General features: G+C 33.8%; 1 protein-coding gene across 1 annotated transcript; it reads left to right on the top strand.

The window, feature by feature from the left end:
* Positions 1-2,779: 2,779 nt before the first annotated feature.
* LOC107743096 (UDP-galactose translocator-like) lies at positions 2,780-16,658 on the top strand. The gene is made up of 5 exons (XM_016556209.1): positions 2,780-3,049; positions 5,184-5,366; positions 6,793-6,944; positions 9,584-10,278; positions 16,571-16,658. Exons 1-5 carry the CDS (start codon positions 2,968-2,970, stop codon positions 16,602-16,604), a joined length of 1,146 nt encoding a protein of 381 aa, XP_016411695.1. The 5' UTR covers positions 2,780-2,967; the 3' UTR covers positions 16,605-16,658.
* Positions 16,659-17,278: the final 620 nt, after the last annotated feature.

The following is a 17,278-nucleotide window of genomic DNA, read 5'->3' as shown; positions in this document are numbered from 1 at the left end:
AGGGCCGGTGTCCTGCAGAGTTTAGCTCCAACTTGCCTCAACACACCTGCCTTCAAGTTTCTAGCATGCCTAGTAAGAGCTTGATTAGCTGGTTCAGGTGTGTTTAATTGGGGTTGGAGCTAAACTCTGCAGGACACCGGCCCTCCAGGACCGAGTTTGGGCACCCCTGTATTAGCCTATCATACCATCCTTATGAAAGTACCATATTATTACCTTGGAGCTTTATAGTGTGGGACTGCCATCAGAGAATGGGATCATTGTAAAACAGAGAAACCAGATAATCACATGTCTGTCCATCCACTGGTCAAACTTCAGAAACCAGACTTGCTTTTTGTTCCTTATTTTGTGATATTCAGAGAGGCTAACATGTGCAATAATATTTTTGATAATACAATGTTTCTTGCTTTAATTCTCACATTCTAGTATTATTTCTCAGTCTAATGGCATTGATAAATTAACTTGATTGCCAGGAAATTATTTCTACATGCAACAGCGTGAATATCCAGTGCAGATGAATTCATCTGTTTAGGTGTGTCTTTAACTGATGATAGTGACTAGCTACATTCAGAAAAAGGAGAAATGTTCGTAACGCTGGCGTTTGCCTGTGTTTAGATCTAAATATCTTTCCCATGTCTCTTGCAGTGAAGGTAATGAAGTTCATCAGTCTGGTGATTTTGGTGATCCAGAATGTATCGCTCATCCTCAGCATCAGCTACGTGTGGACGTTGTCTGATTTCTTGGCCACATCTGCTGTTGTGATGGCAGAGTTTCTTAAAGTTCTTACGTGTCTGTTTATCATCTCGATGCAGAAGACTGGAGAAGCAAGCTTTTATGACATTGCGTGGGTTGGCAGAACTGTTTCAGTATAAATACTTGTGTATTGAACAGTGTAATGTGACAGTTGTCATAAGATGTTCCATTTAAGCGATTTTATAGATATGTCTTTGTTTTGAAATAAACAACTCACTTTTCCATTATATCATAATTAGTGGCAAATATGTATTGTAAAAAAAAAAAAAGCAAATAAACACTATGCAATTATGATAATATTTGCATTAATTTTTGTCGTATAAAGTCGCTTTATCACATTGTAGGCTACAATTAAAATCAGCTGTTAATAAATCTGAACAACGTCAAATATTATTACTTATGAGGACAAATGTGTATTTAAGCAGTAAAGACACATTTTGCACATTTTATGTTTTTTTTGCATGCCCCTTTTCTCAATCTGTATAGGTGTTGGGTTAATTGTGTGAGGATGCGTGTTGAACAGCCTCAAATAATGTCTAGTTTTGTTCAGAAAGAATCTGTATATTTCCTTACTGTAAACCATAGGCATAACTTTTATTCAAATGAACAGACATTATAAGATTATATAATAATTGCAATTGATAATTTCAGACTCGGTTGTGAATCATGCGGTGAAAAGACTACAGAAACTATTGCTTGATTCTGCCATCTAGAGGTTCCCGTAGAGCAAAACATACTTCTTGAGAGACAGTTTTCAATGGATTTTTGAGCAACACTATAGCAATAGTTTAGTTACCTGTTTAGTCCATACATTGTGTCAATTAAATGTTAAAGATAGCACAGATTTAATTAAGAATTAAAACTAAATTTTAAATGTAATAGTCTATGGTAATTCTAATATACAAATGTTTTTGCAAATAGTGCAGTAATAAAATAATATATTATTGGAAATATGTTTTTTCCTTCACTAAACAAACTAAACTAAACTAAACTAAAATCCTTAATCCCCAAACCTCCATGGGTCGCATAATTCCCTTAAAAATGGCTATATAAGAAAATAGCATGGTATTGTCATATGATATCAACAGTGTACCATGTTTTAAAAAAAAATTTTTTTTATTATGCAATAGAAGAACAACAAATACAATTACAAAGACAAGTAAGAACAAAAGACAATAAGGGTTACAAACAATACTCCAAAGCATACTATGTTAGCTTATAAGATTTACACCATGAAAGAGTCTTACATGCAATAGAATTATTAGAGTTTCTTAAAGAGTTTACATATACATCAAAATCTTTCCTGAAAATAAAAAAGTAGGGAGTTTTCTTTGAAAATTTACACTTATGAATGTAAAATTTAGCAAGATATAGCAATAGATTAATAATAAATTTACACTGAGAAAGATCTAAATTCAAGGAGTAACCAAAAAACACAATTTTTGGGGTTATACAAAAGTTTGGATATAAATATTTTTTAACAAAATTGGAAAAGTCAACCCAGAACACTTTAGAATAAGCACAGTCCCAAAATAAATGATTGATTGTTTCTTCAGACTGAAGGCAAAAGGAGCAATTGGGGGAAATACTATTGTTAAATTTAGCAAGTTTGTAATTTACCGGATAACAATTATGGATAATTTTGATAGAGACTTCAACAACTTTATTAGATAAGAAGAATTTTTGTCGAAGAAGCCAAAACTCTTCCCATTCTATATCACTAAATATGTTATTCCAAAAACTCACACAAGCAGGTAAAGAAATCTGAGATCTATTAATAATTGAACGGATGTCTTTGTTTGACATGGCATTGAGAAGACTTTGGTCAACAAATAAGTTAGTGTTATCAAAAAGAGGAGAGTCTAACGAACCTTTAGGGCCAGATTTTACTAAAGGTATAATACAAACAGTGTACCATGGTAGTACCTATTACTTTTTTGGTAATGTTATTTGTTTGACCCGAGCCTGCAGGCGGCGCTAAAACGTCTCCATAATTCAGAACACGAGAAAGTGAAGAAGATCTCGTAACAGGAAGTGCTTGTGTGTTTGGGGACGTCAACACTTTTCCTCAGCAGCTCTGATCATTTCCACCTCATTCACCGCATCTGTGAGCTGTTTCATGGGGCAGAGGCGGGGAAGTTATCATTAAGCTCTGTAACCATTACAGATCGAGCGGATCGTGTGAGTTTGTGGACAGATTGGGGTGCATGTTTGAGGATGATGATGGCAGCAGCAGCAGTCAATGAGAGTCCTAACAGAAGCACTGAAGATAAAACATCCACCCGAAGACAGAATGAAGGTGAATAACAGCATTTTATTTATTGTTTAAACGTCTGACAGCTTAAGGACTCTATGGTTTCAACGAATGCAACGAAGTCAACTCGCCCGTTAGAAAATGAAGAATGGTAACCATAGTTACCACCCAAATTCCGTAGTCACCTGTAATAAAGACGTACTTTGATATATTACCATGGTTATTGGACGTATATCATGGTAATGTTTGACGGACAATGTAAATAACATGACATATGAAAATGGTATTGAGGTATTGCCGTATGATATCATCACTTATAAAAAGTACCATGGTATTCTTTAAAGTATCTTAGAATGAATACCATGGTTCATGAGTATGGCAATCTTTCAAGTATTCAGCAAAGTAAAAAATACAAAGATTCTCATTTAAAGTTAGTCTCAGATTAATTTATTATGATTGTCCAGTAGCAACAATAACATTTGTAGTAATTCTGGTATTTTGTATTTTGTAAACTATTAGGAAAAAAAATTCATAGTACTATAGATTTTATGCATATACTATAGTATTTTTTGAAGTTCTATGTAAATAGCATGAACATGGCAGTCATTCAATACTATAGTGAAAATCAAAGTACCATGGAATTGGTTATGGATTACTACGGGACATTTTTTTGTAAGGGTAGTTTTGATGTAGAGCCCAAATAATGGAAATCAGGAGCTCGATACAACACATTTACGATATTGCAAAGGAAAACAATATCTATTTTTTTGGTTTTACTTCAAAAATATAGTCATTCCAAATTTACTTTGAGAAAGTTGCACGTCTGTTCACTGCATTTCATAGTTTTCTAATCAAATATTAACAACACATTTTTAGTTTTATTATTATTATTATTATTATTTTAAAAAGAACTAACAATGGACGTTTGTACAGCCTTTATTAATTTAGTTTAGTGTTTGTTAAGGTTAGTTCTGTGTTAATTTCTACATAGATTTTACATCTCAAGATGTAGAAGTTAACCATTTATTGTGAACAAACATGAATGAACAAAAACAATATTATATTTATAAATCAACAATCTAGATGACTAAATGCTGTAAAAATATAAATTGTTAGCTCATACCTAATGCATTGCACCAGACTTTATTCACTGTCTTTGTACTGCTGTGTATGTGTAAAAATTCTCTAGGACTTCTGTTGTAATGAATGTCATGCACCAAAAAGGTTAATCGTGGCAGTGATTTTCTCATGTAAAGCACTTTGAATTTCCTCAGTCAGTAAATAAACTGTGAAACGTTTTGACCTGCCCATTGTCATCTTGCAGCTCTTTTCCTTTATCAGATGGGTTTTGACGTTGTGACAGAGGGTGTGTGGCACTTCTCTCAGTCCGTCTGCATTTATCACGTTCTTTACAGACAAAAAAGACATCAGCGCACTATAAACCAGCAAAACAAGTTTATATGTTTCACAATTCCTGTTCATCATGTCTATAGTGTCCAAAGTCTCGAGAAACTTTACTTTTTTGTTGTTGTACGTAATCTCTCTAATAATAACACCATAGTAAATAATTATTTGTTTTGTATTTTTTAGTGAGATTTGTCAAATGTTTGGCTTTATTTATATCTTTGATATCTTTTGTTTTCTCACCTTTTAATGTTAAGTCAGATAACGTTGTAGTTTTGGCTGTTTGGTACCTAGTTTGCCAGTGAACTGCGTTGGCTAAAAAATGAACTAAGGAAAGTGTTTGGTGAATGAATGAAGTGTCTGTAAGCAGGGTGTTGCCACTGGATTGAGCAAACATTCGCCCGCTGTCGACGTGTGTAGGTGTGTCCTAACTGAAAACACAACCTAAACATTGACTAGCCCAGGGGTGTCAAACTCAGTTCCTGGAGGGCCGCAGCCCTGCAGAGTTTAGTTCCAACACACAAACCATGTAGTTTTCAATTGAGCCTGAAGGACTTGATTAGCTGGATCAGGTGTGTTTAATTAGGGTTGGAGCTAAACTCTGCAGGGCTGTGGCCCTCCTGGACTAGCCTCATTCGGAAAAATGAAATGCTGCCATTAAACTGACGTCAGTGTTCAGATCCGTTAATTTAGCCTTCAGTTATCCGGTTTCACACTGTCAGTAATAAAAGCTAGTTTTGACTAAAAGTTGACTAAAAGATTATGTCTCTTGCAGTCAATAGGAAGTTGAAGTACATCAGTTTGGCGATTCTGGTGATCCAGAATGCGTCGCTCATCCTCAGCATCCGTTACGTGCGGACGTTGCCGGGAGATCATTTCTACACCACGTCAGCCGTGGTGATGGCAGAAGTTCTTAAAGTCTCCACCTGTGTGGTCATCATCCTGATACAGAAGAGAGGTGCGTTCACTGGAATCACATTGTGGCATGTTACGTGCAGCGTGTGATTCAAAGATTAATGTCTTACCTTACAATACTTTTTGTGTTTTATTTGAACAATATATATATATTTATTGATTCAAAATGCATTTGAAAAGAAATGCCACCTTAATATTTGAATGACATTCATGTTATGTTTGTGTGTCTGAAGTGCCCAACACTAATCTATATAGATTTTTTTTTATGTAAGAAATTAAGATTTATATTAGTTTGCATTAAACTGATCAAAAGTGACAGTAAATATATTTTTAATGTTATAAAGATTTCTGTCAAATAAACACTGTGAATGCTTGAATTTTCTATACATCAAAAAATCCTGGAAAAGAATGTATCTCAGTTACAAAAATATTAAGCAGCACAACTGTTCTCAACATTGACAATAATAATAATAAATCTTTCTTGAGCATTAAATCATTTTATTAGAATGATTTCTGAAGGATCATGTGACACTGAAGACTGGAGTAATGATGCTGAAAATTCAGCTTTGCAGCACAGAAATAAATTACATTTTAAAATAAATTCAGATAAAAACAGTTATTTTTAGCTAGAGCATTTTCAAATTTTTTTAAAACAATTTTACTGTTTTACTGTGTTTTCGATTAAATAAATGCAGCCTTGGTGAGCATAAGATACAAAAACATTAAAAAAAAATTAGTACTACTAATAATTTATGTGTAATGATGCTGAAAATTCAGCTTTGCAGCACAGAAATAAATTACATTTTAAAATAAATTCAGATAAAAACAGTTATTTTTAGCTAGAGCATTTTCAAATTTTTTGTAAACAATTTTACTGTTTTACTGTGTTTTCGATTAAATAAATGCAGCCTTGGTGAGCATAAGATACAAAAACATAAAAAAAAATTTGTACTACTAATAATTAATGTATATATATATGTGACCCTGGAGCACAAAAGCAGTCTTAAGTCGCTGGGGTATATTTGTAGCAAAAATATTGTATGGGTCAAAATTATTGATTTTTCTTTTATGCCAAAAATCATTAGGATATTAAGTAAAGATCATGTTCCATGAAGATATTTTGTAAATTTCCTGCCATAAATATATCAACTTAATTTTTGATTAGTAATATGCATTGCCAAGAACTTCATTTGGACAACTTTAAAGGCGATTTTCTTAATATTTTGATTTTTTTGCACCCTCAGATTCCAGATTTTCAAAGAGTTGTATGTCCTAACAAACCATACATCAATGGAAAGCGTATTTTTTCAACTTTCAGATGGTGTATAAATCTCAATTTCGAAAAATGGACACTTAAGACTGGTTTTGTGGTCACGCATATATTTTAATTACTACTTTTATTATTAGTAGTAGTATTGCAGCAGTATGTCTGATGATAATATGCCTTTTCTTATTTTTTGTAAATACAGGTAATGTGAAGTCCTTTGTATCGTTGTTGTATGACTCTATAGTTGTACAGTATTTGGACACGCTGAAGTTAGCAGTTCCATCACTCATCTACACTTTACAGAACAACCTGCAGTATGTGGCCATTTCTAATTTACCAGCAGCCACTTTCCAGGTGAGACTGCTCCAAAATTTGTTTATGCCCTGTCTTCACCTCTCTCTCCTGAGAGATTCAGTCCTTTTCACTTCATACGTCCCAAACTGTAGACTTTTGTGACACTTTTATTTTTATTTATTTATTACACAATAAAGGGACAGTGTACATTAATCAACATTCATGAATGTAAATGTACCCAAATTAGCCCAAAGGCTAGTTTTCATTGGTAGTCCCTTTGCCAGATGTTATTAGGCCAAAAAACTATAATAAAAAAAAAGAAACAAAATTGGGAAAAAAAACTTGACAACGAAATTCAACCAAAAATTAAGCAACAAATTATACAAGTCTTTAAGTCTGCTTATAATGTTAGTTCAAGTTTCTTACACCAAAAGAGTTGTAATTTAGTATTACACAACTACTTTCTATCCTTTCTCTGATTAAACAGCCATTGCAGCCAAGTAGTTTTAAAATGTTTTATGTAGGAATTAAAATGCGTGAGAATTCTTGTTAAAAGGCATGTTTTTATTTTAGTATAGTATTAGTATTTTATTTATGATATTATAGTACTTATTAACATATTGAAATACATTCATATTTTCAGTTTATTTAAAGTGTTACTCATTTTGTTTTGTGAGTTTGTCATTTTTATTAGCTTTTTTTAAACTTCTATGTGACCCTGGCCTGGAGTACAAAACCAGTCTTAAGTCGCCGGGGTGTATTTGTAGCTATAGCCAAAAATACATTGTATGGGTCAAAATTATCGATTTTTCTTTTATGCCGAAAATCATTAGGATATTAACCCCTTAACTGTCACCCCCCATTTAAAAAAAAAATAGGCATGCAGGTGCACTATCCAAACTTAAATTGTTGTAATTTATGAACACTTTGGAATACAGACATAAGGTTGGTCTCTTTTTAAAGAAGAAAATCAGCAAATTATCGCAAAAGTGGAATTTTTTCAAAAAATTTAAGTATCAAAAAGTTATAGTAATTTCAATTTACTGTAAAGAAAATGCACTATATTAATTTTATTTTATTTTATATATAATAAATATTTTACATATCAGGTTTTACTCTAAAATTGGTATAAAATTAAAAGTTGATATAAGTTATGTTCCAAATTTGAAGTTGATATGAAAAAAATTGAGTTTCCTGTGAGATTTTATTTAGGGCGTTATACTACAAACAGCCACCGGGTGCCATCCAAACTCCATTGAATTTTTTTTAATGCATTTTTCTGTCATAAATGTCTAGATTTCTCTGTCAATATTACTTTTACCACCGAATATGGAATCCTGAGACTCAGACCTTTCCAATGATATGTTTTTTGTCAAGATCATAAAAAGTTTTGATTCTAAAAGACCGTAATTCATTTTGTAATATGACACTTGACACTGCCCACTAAGGGGGAGGAAACCGCCAAAAGATTTTAAAGTACCGTTTCCATGGTAACGCAATGTCTGATTTCGAAATGGTTTTCACAGGATGAATCTTGGGCTTCTAAGCTTTCAAATGATATATGATTTATGACGATTACTAAAAGATTTGATAGAGAAAAAAAGACAACAACAAAAAGAGCGCCAAACGTCCCACAGGTGGTACGGTGACACTTCTGTGTGACCCTGGCCTGGAGTACAAAACCAGTCTTAAGTCGCTGGGGTGTATTTGTAGCTATAGCCAAAAATACATTGTATGGGTCAAAATTATCGATTTTTCTTTTATGCCGAAAATCATTAGGATATTAACCCCTTAACTGTCACCCCCCATTTAAAATCAGACCTTTCCAATGATATGTTTTTTGTCAAGATTATAAAAAGTTTTGATTCTAAAAGACCGTAATTCATTTTGTAATATGACACTTGACACTGCCCACTAAGGGGGAGGAAACCGCCAAAAGATTTTAAAGTACCATTTCCATGGTAATGCAATGTCTTATTTCGAAATGGTTTTCACAGGATGAATCTTGGGCTTCTAAGCTTTCAAATGATATATGATTTATGATGATTACTAAAAGATTTGATAGAGAAAAAAGACAACAAAAAAAGAGGTCCAAACGTCCCACAGGTGGGACGGTGACAGTTAAGATCATGTTCCATGAAGATATTTAGTACATTTCCTACCGTAAATATATCAAAACTTAATTTTTGATTAGTAATATGCATTGCTAAAAACTTCATTTGGACAACTTTAAAAGGTGATTTTCTCAATATTTTGATTTTAGTTTTTTTTTTTTTTTTTTGCACCCTCAGATGCCAGATTTTTAAATAGTTGTATCTCGGCCAAATATCGTCCTATCCTAACAAAGCTTATTTATTAAGCTTTCGGATGATGTATAAATCTCTTATGACTGGTTTTGTGGTCCATGGTTGGTCACATATAGCTTTAATTTTATTTCACTTTAATACTATTTGTTTTATTTTAACTTTATTTCAATTACTGAAAACAATACCAACACTGTTTCTATGCTACATCTTACTAAATAAACACAGGGCGAAGTTGTATTTTATAATTTGTTTATATGCACCAATGTAACAGTGCATAGTAATGAACGTTCATATATATCTGCATATGGTTGATTTACAGTTTTAAATCCATTAATGGAAACAGTTTGAACAAATTCAAAATTTCCATCTAACACTTTTTTTTCTTTTCTGCAGGTCACGTATCAGCTGAAGATCTTGACCACAGCGTTGTTTTCAGTGCTCATGCTGCGCAAGAGTCTGTCTAAAATCCAGTGGATCTCTCTAGTGCTGCTGTTCGCCGGTGTGGCGATCGTCCAGGTGGAGCAGGAGGGCGGAAAACAGAAGGAGGCTCTGACCAGCACCAACCAGAACTACTTCAAGGGCCTGGTGTCCGTGATAATCTCTTGCCTATCCTCCGGGTTTGCCGGCGTTTACTTCGAGAAGATCTTGAAGGGCAGCTCGGCCTCGGTGTGGATGAGAAACATCCAGCTCGGGATCTTCGGGACAGTTTTGGGTCTCCTCGGCATGTGGTGGAACGACGGCGCCGCCATCGCCGAGAAAGGCTTCCTGTTCGGCTACACACCCATGGTGTGGGGCGTCATCTTCAACCAGGCCTTCGGCGGCCTTCTGGTAGCTGTTGTCGTCAAATACGCGGACAACATTCTCAAAGGCTTCGCCACCTCTTTTTCTATCATTGTGTCCACGATCACGTCCGTCTACCTCTTTGGCTTCCACGTGGACCTGATCTTCACGCTGGGCGCAGGATTGGTCATAGGAGCCGTCTATATGTACAGTCTCCCCAAACCAAACGCCAGCACTTCCAGCACCAGCACATCTTCATCTAGTCACAGCGAAGGAGGAGACTCGGAGCTGGAAGCTTTCCTCCCAAAGTCAGTGCTGGTGAAATGAAATCTGTGCCCCCTTCCATTAATCGCTCTTTACCTCTCTCGGTGGAAGTCCTAACTCTCTCCTCTTTCTCGTTTCTCTCTGCTGCTGTGGGTTTGGGTGCTTCTGTGAACACTTAACCATCTGGTTCAGACTAGGTCGTTCATGAACATGGCTGTCGGCACTTAATTCATTTGGAAAGCACAAACCAGAGAGACGTAGATGTAGGTTTTGGGGTTTTCAGTTTTTCTCTTTTTTATTACCAAAAACAAGCAGTGGCATTCTTCACCTTCGTAGGCATATCTCTCTCAAACGTCTTCACCTCCCTTCCCTGTTTGCCTTAAACAGCTTTTTCCTGTTAGACAACTCAGTCTTGGGGAAGAAGACGAGAACATAATTGCCAGGCTACTGCTGAGCAGAGGAACAGTGGGCTGGATTGACTTGAAAACTAAAGGGTGAATCACACAAAACCTAGGCTATAACTTCTACGTCAAAATGCAGAGAGAAAAAAAAAGAAAGCCTATTAAGTACCAATACAAATGTTTGCATTGTGAAATTTAAGCACATTTAACTCCCAAATTTGTATTAATGCAATGCAAATAAATAAATAAAAATAAACTTGCATTAAAATAAAACAAACATCTACTACCATGATACATATGTACTTTTGAATTTAAATGTGTTTTTTTTAATTAAAAACAATAAGAATTAAATTCAGTATAAATCTACTATCATGACATATAAATACTCTTATTTAAATAAAATAAAATCTTTAGTTTTTTACAATGTGCTTATTTATGTTGAAAATAGAGCAAAAAGTCACAATGCAAAAATCTTAATGGTCGACAAAACAGGCTTAATCTTCTTATTTAAAAATATATACATATATGTATGAAATTTCTGGTTCATTTTCTTTTGATTTTGGTGTCAAATTAATCCCAGACGTCATTTTGACCGGTTTTGTGAGATTCACTCATAGCTGCTTCTACACGCTACAAGTTCTTTGCCAAAATCATTGTTAATTGTGTAAATAGAGACGAAGAAAAATAATGGTTGTGAAAAGCTGTGTGAATGTCTGCCGTGTTTCCAGTTAAAACATGTTTGTACAGTGGCAAAGAGCTTGATTCATGCGTGTCTGTGGCACTTTGTTGCCGGCGTGTTGAGTTTGGTCTCATTCTGAGTGATTTTGGGCTGATGTAGTAATAGTAGAGATATGTCAGATAAAGGGATGCTTTTAAATCAGCTTGCAGGGACTTATAAGTTACATTCATCTCAAACATTTCTCTCTGCCAGTCCACTATGTGTTAAGAGATGCCATCCTCACAAGTCTGAAAATGGCTACTAATTGGCATTGAACTTCATTAAAATATTGAATTCAACTACAGAGCTAGTTAAATATTTGACAGGCAGGCAATCACTTAACACATTGTTTCCATGTGGATTCTTGCTTTGCCACCCTCGTCTTTGGCATTTTCAGCTCACAGCTCTTTTCTGTGCTGGAAATAGACTAACCTGCTCATTTTCTAACCAAATGGCACCTCATTGAAGGTTGTTTTCATTGTGTGCGCATATGCGTGTGTCTCTGTGTGAGGGGGACTAGTTTTGCTTAACCAACAAATGGTTAATGCTGTGCCTTTCTCAATCAACTTGTGACTGAATGGTAACTATAAAATGTTAATATAGTTCTTACTCTGTACATAATATCAAAATACTATATCTTCTTTTTATGATGCAAAAAATGAATCAAGATTTGTGGATTTATCTTATGTTATGTATTGTACAAACATTTTTGTGCACACATTTGATACAAATATGCCAAAACTGTTCTCAGTAAATCCCCACACACCTCAAGAGCACGACCTGATACAAAATGAATGTTTTATTTTCTGTTTTTGCCGTAGTAAATAGGGTTTGGGGGAAGTATATGGTTGTGGTTTGGTGAAGAGGTTTTGTTGCTCGTAATGGGTTTTATATGCATGTTAGGATTCATGTAATATCAAAAAGAACTGGGTTAAGTGCTGCTTGATTGCTAAATGATGAATTTAGTCAGTAGATTTGAATTCTTCATTGTTTTGGATGAAGAAATGTGGCCAGCAGTGATTCAGTTTACTTTCTTTGGTTGTTTACATGCACTAATTGACTTTTTTCTTTTGAAGTCAACATGAAATGAAAATGACTTACTTTCTTATTACATGATGCTGTGCACTTTGTGTCTTTGTAATGTTTTATCTAAACGTAACAATTTGCCCATCCTCAAAAGTATATTAAAATAGGGAATACAGAAATGTAATGGCTGTTAATGTACTAATATTATGACTATAACAGCAAATAATAAATATAAAATCCTTTCTCTGTGTGAGGGGGACTAGTTTTGCTTAACCAACAAATGGTTAATGCTGTGCCTTTCTCAATCAACTTGTGACTGAATGGTAACTATAAAATGTTAATATAGTTCTTACTCTGTACATAATATCAAAATACTATATCTTCTTTTTATGATGCAAAAAATGAATCAAGATTTGTGGATTTATCTTATGTTATGTATTGTACAAACATTTTTGTGCACACATTTGATACAAATATGCCAAAACTGTTCTCAGTAAATCCCCACACACCTCAAGAGCACGACCTGATACAAAATGAATGTTTTATTTTCTGTTTTTGCCGTAGTAAATAGGGTTTGGGGGAAGTATATGGTTGTGGTTTGGTGAAGAGGTTTTGTTGCTCGTAATGGGTTTTATATGCATGTTAGGATTCATGTAATATCAAAAAGAACTGGGTTAAGTGCTGCTTGATTGCTAAATGATGAATTTAGTCAGTAGATTTGAATTCTTCATTGTTTTGGATGAAGAAATGTGGCCAGCAGTGATTCAGTTTACTTTCTTTGGTTGTTTACATGCACTAATTGACTTGAAGTCTTTGAAGTCAACATGAAATGAAAATGACTTACTTTCTTATTACATGATGCTGTGCACTTTGTGTATATTAAGTATATTAAAATAGGGAATACAGAAATGTAATGGCTGTTAATGTACTAATATTATGACTATAACAGCAAATAATAAATATAAAATCCTTCCCATTTACACTTGTGGCCAAAAGTTTGGAATAGTTAGGATATTTTTAAAAGGCTGCATTTATTTGATTAAAATGCAGTAACTAGTACAGTAATATTGTAAAATATTTTCTTCTATTTGAATATATTTTAAAATGTCATTTATGCCTGTGATGCAAAGCTGAATTTTCAGCATCATTACTCCAGTCTTCAGTGTCACATTCATTATCAAGAAACATTTCTTCTTATCAATATTGAAAACAGTTGTGCTCCTTAATATTTTTATGAAAACCGTGATACACAACCACTCAAAATTTGGGGGCAAGTATGATAAAAAAATGAAAGAAAGAAAAAAATTTACAATTTTATTTGTTATTGCAAGGGTGCATTCAATTTGTCAAAAGTGACGGTTAATGAAGGCATTTATAATTTTACAAATAAAATAAATCTATTTCAAATAAATGCTGTTTAATGATCTTTATCAAATAATCTTGATAAAAAAAAATGTATGACAGTTTCCACAAAAATATTAAGCAGCAAAAACTTTTAATAAAAACCATTGATAATAAGAACTATAATAATTGAGCACCAATAATGATTGAAAATTCAGCTTCGCCATCACAACAATACATTTAATTGTAAATCATATTCAAATAGAAAGCAGTATTTTAAATTGCGATTGTATTTCACAGTATTGCTCTTTTTACTGTATTTTCGATGAAATAAATGCAGCCTTGGTGTGTATAAGAGGCAACTTTTAATTTAATTTTAATTTAATAATTATTCCAAACGTTTGATCGCCAGTGTATGTAATGCTCACTTTACACAATTAAATTGGTACCTAGGGTATATTTGTTATCATTTAATATGTTAAAAAGCTAAAAAGAGTTGTAAATGACATTTCATGTTGACTTTAATTCACAAATTGTAATGTTCAAATAGTTCCCTGCAGCAGCTCTAAAGCTGAAAGTCTAGACCTTAAACTCCATCAGTGAGTTGTTTTCAGAGACTTTTTCAGAAACTAATGAGCCGAGAGTGGCCTCAGGCAGCTATTGTGTTTGTGTGGTTATACGTTATCTAGAGGTGTGTGTGTGTGTGTGAGTGTGAGTGTGAGTGTGTGTATGTGAGTGTGTGTGTGTGTGTGTGTGAGTGAGAGAATTTACCACAAGCCATTTTCTGACACTTGATGCTGACCATCATATAAATCTTTCATATTTGTTCATGAGAGATTATTATGATGGTGGTATGTCAGAACATGGCCCTTAAAGATATATCATCATGAATATTAGGGTTACAAAAGATGAGTATTTTCAGTGAATCATTATGAAACAAGTACAATGTGAACTGAAAACTGTCTTTGTTTTCTTTTGGCTCATCGGTCAATAGATCTGATTCTAAATACTTGAGCTGAAAGTGATCGCATGTACAAAAATACAAAACATTGCACATGTCCAGTTGAGATTTATGTTTAATTTTTGTATTCTGTGACAACTGTTAACACCTCCTGATTGCAGAAAGACTGCGCAGATTTCGTCATCCCAGCTAATAAATCGAGGACGGCCTCTGTTAAGCCCTGTCTCTGGCACTATGGTCTATATTGTAAATAGCCTGTGAAGAGTTGAAGTACAGCCCCTGGTGGCTTATTTCTTATAGTGGCCTCTTTCTTGAGGCTGACAATAAACATCAAATAGAGAATAGAGTTTCTGTTTCTTATATGAGCCTCAGAAGTGAATCTTTCTTGTGTGTGCGTGTGTATATAACCCCAGTGTAGATAAAAACACGTCACATTTCACACCAAAATCAAAGCAATTAATTAAAAAAATTAAAAGGAAAAGGAATGCAGGTTTTGTATAAAGAATACGAAGGCAATTTTTAGGACAATTAAGGCAATAATTTCTCCTATATTTACATTGCTGTGAGAATGTAATATATCTGGATTTTTCACTGGGGTTTTTGAGTTAATTTTTTGTGTGTTGTTAGTGATTTTATTTCTGTAATATAATAATTTACACACAGTAATAATATATTTTTGATTTACATCAGCATACATTAAATGCAGTGATGCACAAGCAAAACAATGATTCATACATTTTAATAATTAATCTTAATATAAATGAGAGTTTATTAATCATGAATGAATCAATCATGATTTGCTGATTAAACATTTTATACATCAAACTACCTGAAAAACACTATGAAATCAGCTTTCAAACATGAAAAGCTGGTTTTTCAGGGTACATGCTGACATCAAAAATGCAACTAGAACAGGTTTTCAGAGATGATTTTGCTGCATGAGGATACTAACCACTAACTGAACTCTTATATAAATAAATGGCATGGCTAAAAGTATGAGGAAACCACACCACATGCTTGTTCAACTTTTAATTCCATGAACATTGTAATTCCTAAAAGCCTCCGCCTTTCTGGGAAGGCCTTCAACTAAAGATGGAGCAAATATCATCTTCGTGGACCATACATAAGGGACACTGTCATGCAGAAAAGAACACTATTAAATTAATGCTTATTTAAATTATTATTATTAATAATTATTATTTAAACCCAAAAATGAACATTTGCTGAAAATGTACTCACCATCAGGTCATACAAGATATAGATGAGTTTATTTCTTCATCTGAACAGATTTGGAGAAATGTAGCATTACATCACTTGCTCACCAATGGATCCTCTGCAGTGAATGGGTGCCGTCAGAATGGGAGTCCAAACAGCTGATAAAAACATCACGATAATCCACACTACACCAGTCCATCAATTATCGTCTTGTGAAGTGAAAAGCTGCATGTTTGTACAAAAACTTGTGGATTAGTGTGATGTTTTTATCAGCTGTTTAGACTCTGACGGCACCCATTGACTTTTTTTGCACTTGTTAATGATGGGTTTAGTTGAAATAGCTAAATCTGTGAATTACAAAGTTGCACATACTTTCATTCATGTACTGTGTAATGGGAATATAAAATGCAAGCAAAACTCAATTATACATTTCCCAAATGAGCAATGTAAAATTGCTGGGTATGTTTTACAACATATTTACCTCTGTGTATAATATTCAAGAATGCATTGACTTGTGTGTGTAAAAACAAGCATTGTGACAGACAGATACACATAATGTGAACTAGTCCACATATGTAGAGAAATATATAACACTAAATAGCATATTCTTGCTTTGTTTTTCTTTTAACCGCACAATAAATGTGTCATTTCTTTCTCTCTTCTGTCACTTTTAGTCCCAAGGCTCCAGGAAAGAAGAAAGGAAACTGAAGAAACATGATAAATGAGAAAAGATGATGAGAACACATTGTGCCTATACAGGTCCTACACTCTTGCCCTATTTCCAAAGGAAAAGATGAGGGTTATATTTCAAGTGCCTTATGCTCACAATATTAAACTCTGTTATGAATGATGGTACTTCTAAACTAAACTGTGCTGACTTACTTTATGGAAGCTCATATTTATGCTGATGATACCTCACTATTGTTATACATTTGATTTTGTGATTGACTGACGGTAACGGTATAATACTAATGTAAACAGATTTTGTGTTTTGTATGCTGGAACTGGAAAAATGAATGAAAATCCTCATCATACTTGGAATTCAAAAGGTGCTGCCTTATTGTGAAATAATTGTATAGTATTCTTTTTTTACTAAAGTTTTTCTTGTGTATTCATTAATGCGTTAATAGTGCTTTTTGTAGTGCCTTGTGCATTTCAACTGTTTTATGTGTTACATAGTATCACATACACTTTTAAAGATCAAGCAAACTTTATTTTCTCCAGAGTGCACTTTCAGATTTAAACTCCATTTTTTATGTTATATTTGTCAATAAAAAGAGTCCACCTCTTTAGATGACAACAACTGCATTTCTGACCTAAACACTTTGTATATAGTCACTGTGCTCTTTTTGGATGAGTTTGGTTTTAAAATACCTATATTT

Source organism: Sinocyclocheilus rhinocerous, unplaced genomic scaffold (assembly GCF_001515625.1).
Source record: "Sinocyclocheilus rhinocerous isolate Xijiao unplaced genomic scaffold, SAMN03320098_v1.1 scaffold797, whole genome shotgun sequence".
Taxonomy (NCBI): Eukaryota; Metazoa; Chordata; class Actinopteri; order Cypriniformes; family Cyprinidae; genus Sinocyclocheilus; species Sinocyclocheilus rhinocerous.
This window is presented reverse-complemented; position numbering and strand designations above follow the sequence as displayed.